Here is a 10334-nt window from a genome sequence, read left to right as displayed (position 1 = left end):
TAGTGGGGTACCACAGGGATCGGTCCTTGGACCCCAGCTATTCACAATATATATTAATGATCTAGACAAGGGAACTAGATGTAATATCTCCAAATTTGCAGACGACACAAAGCTGGGTGGGCGTGTGTGCTGTGAGGAGGATGCTGAGAAACTACAGGATGATTTGGACAGGTTGGGTGATTGGGCAGAAGCATGGCAGATGCAATATAACGTGGATAAATGTGAGGTTATCCACTTTGGTGGCAAAAACAGGAAGGCAGATTATTATCTGAATGGCAATAGATTGGGAAAAGGGGAAGTGCGACGAGACCTGGGTGTCCTTGTGCACCAGTCACTGAAGGTAAGCATGCAGGTGCAGCAGGCGGTTAAGAAGGCAAATGGTATGTTGGCCTCTGTAGCGAGAGGGTTTGAGTACAAGAACAAGGATGCCTTGCTGCAGTTGTACAGGGCCTTGGTGAGACCACATCTTGAGTATTGTGTGCAGTTTTGGTCGCCTTATCTGAGGAAGGATGTTCTTGCCATGGAAGGAGTTCAGCGAAGATTCACCAGGCTGATACCTGGGATGGCAGGAATGACGTATGAGGAGAGATTGGGACGATTGGGCTTGTACTCGCTGGAGTTTAGAAGAATGAGAGGGGATCTCATTGAAACTTATAAAATTCTGACAGGACTGGACAGACTAGATGCAGGAAGGATGTTCCCGATGGTCGGGGAGTCCAGAACCAGGGGTCACAGTCTAAGGATAAGGGGTAGGCCATTTAGGACAGAAATGAGGAGGAATTTCTTCACCCAGAGAGTGGTGAACCTGTGGAATTCTCCACCACAGAAGTCAGTTGAGGCTAATACATTAAATATATTCAAGAAGGTGTTGGATATATTTCTTAAGGCTAAAGGGATCAAGTGGTATGGGGAGAAAGCAGAGACCGGGTACTGAATTTGGATGATCAGCCATGATCACATTGAATGGCAGAGCAGGCTCGAGGGGCCAAATGGCCTACTCCTGCTCCTATCTTCTATGTTCCTATGTAACTCTATATAGACCAGTTATTAAACCTGGATGCTATGGCTCAGTGTCACATTCCATTTGAGTACCAGTCTCTGAAGATCATGTAATCATTAGCTGCTATCAGTTTTTTTTAGAGGCCATAAATGATGTTCAATATTGATGAACAAGATACATAAGGACATGGGTAAAGTAAGGAATGAAAAATGCCGTTCAGTCCATCAAAGCTTATCCCTCTAGTATACTAACTCTCCTATTATATCATCTAATTGTACTGAATAAGTCTAATGTGTTTTATTACCTTGCTTGGTAGAATATTCACTCTAAGTGAGGACGTTTCCCCTGATAGTTACTACACATATACTTTTCTCTAATTTCTATTTATATCCTCTGACACTAATTTCTTGGTGATACATCTTCCAACAGCTATGCGAAGTCATTACAGTGTAAACTGGGACACTATAGACTGATATGAAAATGGTGATAAACTAATGGCATGTAAAATGAGTGATCCATGATTAATTTGTGTTTTTTATAAAGGCTTCTACTTGTACAAACAAATAGAATGTCTTGTGTGATTATAAACTCCTGTTTGGCACAACACTTCAGTTTTTAAGTTATATATAATGGTGCTCTGTCTTTATGCATATATTATATATTATATATATATACATACACACAAACACACACACACACATATATATTATATATATTTACATTTACATACACCTATATATAAAATAGGACTTTCACCGCTACTTTGAATTTTTGTACTTGTTTCAAGCCATGTGGTGAGTAAAGCAGAAACTGAAATACAACTTTTAATGTCAACATTCAGATATTTTATTTGGGGTAACACAATAATACAATATTTTCCCATTAAATAACTTAAGTGTACAAATAATTTAAATTACATATACAAAATGTTAAATAAAAACAATGGATATGGATGGCCCTCCAATACAAATTCGGAGAGCAAACAGAAATTTATTTTTTCAACAGGCTCTCAGAGTAATCTGTTAAAAAGATTCTCAAGAAATTAGCATGAAACTGATGTCACCTCCTTAAATACAGGTCACCATTATTAGCTTATTTTTTTCCATCTTTCCTGAAGATGTTACTGGGCTGGGGTACAGTTCCACAGGTGTTGGTGCCCTTTGGTACCCCATCCATTCATCTCTGATTCTTGACAGGGAGGCTATTCATCAGAGCATGGAATCATAGCTGAACCCAATTCTGATTTCACCCAAGGTCCAAATATGCATACTTTCAAGAAGTAGTCACTGGATAGCAATCAGGAACAGGAACACTGGTTGATGTTGTCCCCTTTACAGTCCAGAGACAAATTCCAATACCAAAAGGCCAAAATTAGCTTTGCAACATTGTGCCAAAGAATCTTCTATGATCCAAATCTTAGCAGTCAAAGTTTTCTTTTCAAGGAACTATTACTGTCCATGAGCAGTAAATACATTTATTAGTTCCATCATAAAGTCATATTCTAATGTTCTAGACAAAATAATACTTTGCTATTTCTGAATTTGCTGTGTTTTATTGCTGGCAACATCCTAAAGGTGTTTCCACTATTGACACAACAGGAAAAGTCAACTACCCAACTGTTTCCCAGCACTTAACATCATCAAGCTGTTCTACCGGTACCTGGATTGCATGTTATGCATCTGCCACATTAAATATCTAACTTTACCGAGTCTATGTAACTAACGTCTAAAATATTTGGAAACTTACACAAATGATAAAGCAAAAGATAAAAATATCCATATCCATAGCTATCTTTGGTGCCACTTATGAAAGACTGCAACAGCATACATTACCTAGTATTTCACTAGATAACATAAAATAGTATAAATAAGAACACAAAACTACAAATGCTGGAAATCTGAAATAAAAACAGAATTTCCAGTTTTAAAATCAAATAGTATATTGGCTGCTAAATGTTATATTCAACATCGTCTCCTAAACAGTATCTTTAAAGAAAGAGTTTATAACCATAATAATCTGTTGGAATGGATTTTGGAATCTGGTACATGTTTTTGTGAATTCTATTCCAGAGCATAAGCTAAGAAATGCTTATATCCAATTCCCACTTAAACAATTTATGTGTGCATACTACACTAGGATAAGATGTTTTTTATTAGAAAAGTATTTTGCCATTATCTATATGTATTTAATTATATCAAAGTGTAATAGCTGTGTGTAAATTAATATTGTGTGTTTAATCGCATCAATATAAATTCAATGTAGAATAAATACATACTATTCCATTAATTTAGTAGTGCTGTGAATAGTGTTTTGCTCTCATAGATAATTTATACAAAATTGCTTTACTAATATTCAGTTGAATTGTTTTGAGGTTTCCACTGTGCCAAAGGAATCACAATGGTAAGTCCTGAGAAATCATTAGTGAGAATAAAACAATGAACTTCATGAGTCCAAGTTAACAATAATCCAAACAGTAACAATAGGTATTTAAATAACGTACCATGAACAATTTTAGTCCCCTGCCCCCACCAATCGTTTCCTTATATCTCCTCTCCAGCGGGCAGTGCCTGATTTTGGAGTATGATAGCACTTTTCTCAAAGAGCCATTCGTCATCTGTCTTAATATTAGAGCTAGGCCATTTAGAAGTGAAATCAGGAAGCACTTTGTCACACAAAAATAAGATAGTGGAAAAGTGGAACTCTCTGCCCCAAAAGGCTGTCAATTGAAAATTTCAAGATTTTTTTAGGTAAGGGTATCAAGGGATATGGAGCAAAGCTGGGTAAATGGTACAGATCAACCATAATCTACCTGAATGGTGGAACAGGCTTGAGGAGCTGAACGCCCTACTCCTGCTTCTATGTGAGCCTCGACAGTGAGCATTGGTGGGTGATTTGATTGAGGGGCGGGGGGTGGGGGGGCAGCCAATCTCGGCATTACAGCATTAATCACTGGAAAGGAGAGGGGGGCCACTGCCAATTTAGTTCCCCGTTTCAAGCTCACGGAGGCTGAGACAGATACTAGCATCCCACTACCACCCTAGCTGAGATTGGTTAACTCAGCACTGAACATGCATCAAACCCAGGGACATTCCCGGAATGTATGACTCAGGATCACATCACAAGGTACATTTATCCACTGAGCCATTGAGGGGCAACCAATTTTAATTTTCTATCTATTTTACAAACATTTGTGGAGATAAATAATTGGAAATATCTTCACACAAAAAGACATGTCTTTACTTATTATCAAAGCATCCCACGTCTTCTGACTGAGCAAAGTTCTGTTGCATGGCCCAGAACCAAAGTCTCTTCCTTTTCAATAGTCAGCACAATATCTCGACTTGGTGTTGTATCAGACTGTTAGTTTACTATTCAATAGAAGTCCAAATCTGCATAATATTTGAGGTTGGATTCAAGCTTTGGTCTTACTATTCTATGGTGCAGTTCAGCAATGCATTGCACCACTTCACGTTTCTATTTTAATGACGCTTAGAGACAGCCCTCCTATCTGGTGTTCGCTGTCTGTTTTAACTGGAGCAGTGTCTGCTTCAGAATTCCACTCCCCAATAGGCAGGCACAATCTACAGCACTCTCCGGCTATTAATACTATCACAGATCCAATAAGCAGTAGAAAGGCAAGTGCGGATATTATGAATAGAAGTGGACTGACTTTCTTGATGCTTTCATCATGACATTCTCCCATGTGATCACTTAATAATCTGACTGTTGAAGAATCATTGTCCTTTGGGTAAAAACATTGGGCATTACCCATATCTGGTATTTCAACACTAGTACCATTCAGAACCTCCAGCCAAGTCAATGTACAGCAGTTGAAATAATTTTCACTCAAGTACAGTGTTTCAAGGGTTTGGGACACGTTTCTAATTACTAAGTCTTGAAGAACATGAAAATTGTTGCCCCGAATATCGAGGATTTGCAGCGGAGCACATCCAATGCCATAGGGTAAAAAGTCTAACTGATTATATGACAAATCCAAATTTCTGAGGTGATTCAAACATGTCAAATTGACTTTGGAGGTTTGGATCAAATTCCACCTTAAAGAAAGGTATTGCAAAGTGTGTTCCAAGCCTGTCAGAGCCTGATCTGGCACTTCAAGGTATTTATTTCTTGAAAGATCCAAATATGCCAAGGGAGTCTGATAGAATGTGTAAGGTGCTAGCTGTGTAATGTTATTTCCATCTAGCTTGAGGTATTTAAGAGTAGGGATTCCAGAAAACGACACACAGCTATTTTTATTATGGCTCTTGTGAATCTGGCCATCATATCCCATGGTCTTATTTTCCACATTACAAATCCTTACATTATTGTTGGCAAGATTGACTTTTTCTATTTTGGGTAGGACTTTAAAAAGCCTAGAGGGTAATAACTGAATGGAATTGTTTTGAAGGTACAAATATCTTAAGGAGTGGAGAAGCTTTTGATTATCTGCCCCCACAGATATATTGCTAAGTTCATTGTCGCTCAGATCTAGAGACGACAGAAAATTCAGTTCATCGCCATCTTCTATACTAAAATTATGAAAACAGTTTCCACTGAGATTCAAGTGTTGAAGAGAACTACATTTATTCAAAAAGCCATGTGATATATTCACCAATACATTGTTGCTTAAATCCAAAAATATTACTTCAGATAAATTTGAGTGGGCATTGTGGTTGGATGTCTTATTTAACACCATAAATTCTTTATATCTGTTTCTTATGTCCCATTCAGTTGAGTCATTCAATAAGTTGGGTGTTACACTGATCATTAAATTGCTAGACAAATTCAAATGTTTAATCTGATGGAATTTTGGAAGAAATGGAAAATGAAACAACCTGTTGTGACTCAGATCAAGCACTTGAAGCTGGTATTCTTCCTCACTCTCACTTGTCATGAAGAATTCAATGCCATTTCTGCTCAGGTTCAACACTTGGAGATTAGACAGATGAAAATCAGAAATACAGGAAAGTGAATTCATGGCTAAGTTCAATTCAACCAAGTTTGTTAAACACTCGAAGGCCCCTGCGGCTATTTCCGTAATATAGTTTTTCTCGAGAAAGATGTATTTTAAAAACAGCATCCCGCAGAACATATCAGGTGTCAGCTTCATCAACAGGTTGCCAGCCAGATGTAATTTTTCCAGTGAAGACAGATTCTTCAGATGCAGAGCCACTGTGTCACTGTCCCAATAATTCTCTGACAGATCTAGCACTTGTAGTTTCTTTAATAGGCTGAAGGCTCCATCAGTGGCTGAAAAGTTCCTGTCCAGGAGATTGTGTGCCAAAATGAGCACTCGCAGGCTATTCAAATGTGCCAGAGCCCCTGACGCTATAGTTTTCAGTTGGTTATGGCGGACATCCAGGTGTTGCAGTGAGCTGAGATTCAGCAGCGATTCCTCTGTCAGTGCCCTGATTGAATTATGGGATAAATCTAGTTTTTTAGTCCCCGGCATTGGAAGTTCAGGTACTTTGGACAGGTTTTGATATTGACAGGACACATCATGGTCTTTCTGCCAAATAAGATTTAAAATGATAAATATTTATTTTTCCCACAAGTTTTCTTTAAATGGTTTAAGACCACAATCTTTATTTTGCACTACAACAAAAAGAAATCAGCTCATATACTTCAGCATATTCACAAACTGCTAGAAGTGAATACATGTTCTGTGGTTCCATATATTTTAAAGGGGAAGAAGTTAACAGATTAGAAGCATCTCTTCCCCAAGCTGGGATCTCTCACAACTTGAGTTTAGGAACTGTGCAAGTTATTGATTTCTGCAATTCTACTTTATAAAACTCAAGAGTTATAATTTTGCGGAAAACAATTACAAAAATTTTAAATGATAAGGACACGTGTATATGTTGTACTCGATTGCTACTTAAGGGGTTTACTAACACAAATAAGGAAAACCAGATTAAAATTAATTGTTTAAATCATTAATTTCTTCATATGAAATTCCTTTTTTCACCATTTTAACAATACTGTGAACCTGTTTATTCAGAGTGAGCCTTTGGCTTAGTGGTAGCATCTCTGCCTTTGGGCAGCACGGTGGCATAGTGGTTAGCACTGTTGCCTCACAGCACCAGGGACCTGGGTTCGAATCCGGCCTCGGGCGACTGTCTGTGTGGAGTTTGCACATTCTCCCTGTGTTTGCATGGGTTTCCTCCAGGTGCTCCGGTTTCCTCCCACAGTCCAAAGATGTGCGGGTTAGGTTGATTGGCTATGATAAATTGACCCTTAGTGTTAGGGGGATTAAATGGGGATATGTGTTGGTGTGGGGATTGGGTGGGATATGTGTCGGTGCAGGCTCGATGGGCCGAAATGGCCTCTATCTGCACTGTGGGGTTTCTGTGATTCTGAGTCAGATCAGTGCAGGGTTCAAACTCCATTCCAGACAATCTCAGAGAGCAGAGACCAGGGCTCCGGCTCTTAATCCTGGGATAACATCCAGCAGAGTGCTCATGTCTGGTGCGTGTGGCCCTGCTCATTGTATGGGTTGTAGGAGACTATCAAGCCCTCTCTTTACCCACTTCAGCTGATATAAAGATGCTTATGGCAAGGGAAGACTGTGAAGATACAAAAACAAATCACATTTTAAACAGGTCACTTTGTTAAAATAGTGAGCATGATTTCAACCTGTAAGAATTTCAAATGTAATAATTCTACTAAAGCGTTCTAATTTTGCAGAAAACAATTTAAAATGATAAGAATGCGCGTATATCTCGCACTCTATTACTACTAACTGAAGAATCTGTGTAAAAGAGGTGGCCCATCCAGCTCACCCGATCTGACTGACTATATACAACTTACACTAACCAAGTCACTTGCATTAACTTTCCAGATCTTCATTTATCTGCTTAGGGAGGTGACTAACCACAGTTCAAAACCTCTGAGCTGTGAAAGCTGTGACATTTCTACCTGGCGCACGAAGCCAAATTGAGCAAAAAACTTCAAAATATGAATCAAATATTCGAATCCATTTTATTCAACCCTGACTGTATGACATCCCTGTGGTCTGAATAGGACACAAGCCAAAATGTTCTGATTTTCTCATAACCTGTGCCAAGAATTAGCAACCTCCAATCCTTCTGTACACCTTTACACTCGTTTCATAATTGGTACAATGAATAATTTCCCAGAAAAAGCAAATAAAAACGCCGAATTTACATGTTAGAAAAAATAGATGTTCTCTTAATTGAGTACCTCTCTTTTAAAATTACTTTCCTTTATTCTTACTGTAGAACGCAACCCATTAAAATCGTGAAGCAAAATGTGTTTCATTCAAACAGAAGAGGTGGGTTAAACCTTACCGTCTGACAGCCTGTGAGCGCGGTGCTGGTATCATTGATGCTGCTTGTTGCAGGGCAGGTCACTGCCATAAACCACAGGAACAGCCAAAGATGCATCTCTCCGCCCCAGGCAACAATAGAATGACATGACTGCACGGCGAGTTCAACATATCCCTGGATCCTAATGTATCGTAATCGGGGAAAATTGTATGAGTTTGGAAGTCATTTACGCACAACGTGACTTCTGACCAAGTGTGTGCGATAGTGGCCGGGAATAGAACCGGCCCCCACACACACCACGGGATTGGTGCTGTATTAAACGACCAGGTTTCCCTTTTTTGGGCACTGATAGCTACTATTCACCCGCATACATCTAAAGCAATCATACGGCATAAAAGAAATCAAAGACCCAATAGAAACTAATCAACTACATTTAAACAGGGAATTGTATGTAATTGTTGGAGTACCCGAATTTGTAACATTTTATACGTGTGTACGTGTGTGTTTGTGTGTACTGTGTTTGTGTGTGTATTTGTGTGCTTGTGTGTACTGTGTTTGTGTGTGTTTGTGTTTGTGTACTGTGTGTTTGTGTGTGTACTGTGTGTTTGTGTGCGTATTTGTGTGCTTGTGTGTGTACTGTGTGTTTGTGTGTGTTTTTGTGTGTGTTTGTGTTTGTGTGTACTGTGTGTTTGTGTGCTTATGTGTGTACTGTGTGTTTGTGTGTGTGTGTTTTTGTACTGTGTGTTTGTGTTTGTTTGTACTTTGTGTTTGTGTGTACTGTGTGTTTGTGGGTTAGGGATCAAGGAATATGGAGAGAAAGCAGGGACAGGGTACTGAGTTTGGATGGTCAGCCATGATCTCATTGAATGGTGGAGCAGGCTCGAGGGGCCGAATGGCCTACTCCTGCTCCTATCTTCTATGTTTCTATGTACTGTGTATGTGTGTGTACTGTGTATGCTTTGTGTGTATATGACTTCACTTCAAAAGTACTTCATTGGCTGTAAAGCGCTTTGAGAGGTCCGGTGGTCGTGAAAGGCGCTATATAAATGCAAGTCTTTTTTTATGTGTACATGTGTGTGTGTGTATGTTTGTGTGTTTGCCAAGATCATTTGCGTTAAGCCCTCCTGTACCTACACTTCATTAACATTCCACAATTCTGTGAATCTGTGAAAAGACCGCCAGGTTACTCTCAATTCTGGTCTGTTTGTGCTATCCAAGGATGCAGCTTCCCTTGAATAACACTGACTGTTATTTGTATTTAATTCAACACACAAATAATCCTCAAAATAAGAGGAAACTAATATTATTCAAGTTGACCATCTTCTTGGTGACAGCATTTTGGATTAGTGCACCACCCTCCGCCCCCCCCACACAGAGGACTAGCTAGTGGTGAATTATATACATTAATTATTTCACGTTACGTTACTCCCTCTACTTCCCTTTTCCAATATATTTTACAATCTTTCAGGAATCATATTTCAGGAAGTAAGAGCCCTCTATTGGGCTTGTATAGAGTTGCAGGCATATTGGAGCGGGACAGTGTAGATAATGATTAACTTCACGAGTAGACTACAAGTATTCGAGAGTTGAACAGCCTTCTGCCAGTTGTACTCTAATCCTAGCCCTAGTTTGTGGCGGCCCCATTTTTCCCAACCCCAGACTGCAGTTGAAGACTTTGGAATGGTTTTGTGGGTAGTATAGTGGAGACAAAAACAAAATACAGTGAGATGAGGTGGTGAAGTGAAGATGAGCCAAATGACCTCTCTCTTCTGTATTTATCTCGTCATCTTGCAAAACAGAACCATGATAATACCAGACAAGAATGTTTTTCAAAGAATTCAACATTTTCTTAAGCATTTGTTACTTTTTTTGCCATAATACATTTATTAGCTCATTGGTTTTCAAATAAAAAAGAAAAACTTGCATTTATATAGCGCCTTTCACAACCTCAGGATGTCCCAAAGCACTTTACAGCCAATGAAGTACTTTTGAAATGTAGTCACTGTTGTAAGGTAGGAAACGCAGCTACAAATTTTTGCACAGCA

The 10334-nt window shown here is 39.0% G+C and overlaps 1 protein-coding gene across 1 annotated transcript; it reads right to left on the bottom strand.

Annotated features, from left to right (window-relative positions):
• Positions 1-1828: 1828 nt before the first annotated feature.
• Positions 1829-9581, bottom strand: LOC147125264 (transforming growth factor beta activator LRRC32-like). Its single transcript, XM_086000264.1, has 2 exons — positions 8311-9581; positions 1829-6509 (listed from the first exon to the last, which is right to left on the bottom strand). The coding sequence occupies exons 1-2, from the start codon at positions 8404-8406 to the stop codon at positions 4467-4469; spliced, it is 2139 nt and encodes a 712-aa protein (XP_085856390.1). The 5' UTR covers positions 8407-9581; the 3' UTR covers positions 1829-4466.
• Positions 9582-10334: the final 753 nt, after the last annotated feature.

The sequence above is a fragment of the Somniosus microcephalus genome, chromosome 1 (assembly GCF_052327205.1).
Source record: "Somniosus microcephalus isolate GS21.2 chromosome 1, FLI_Smic_1.0, whole genome shotgun sequence".
Taxonomy (NCBI): Eukaryota; Metazoa; Chordata; class Chondrichthyes; order Squaliformes; family Somniosidae; genus Somniosus; species Somniosus microcephalus.
The sequence above is the reverse complement of the archived record's forward strand: the minus strand, read 5'-3'. Positions and strand labels throughout refer to the sequence as shown.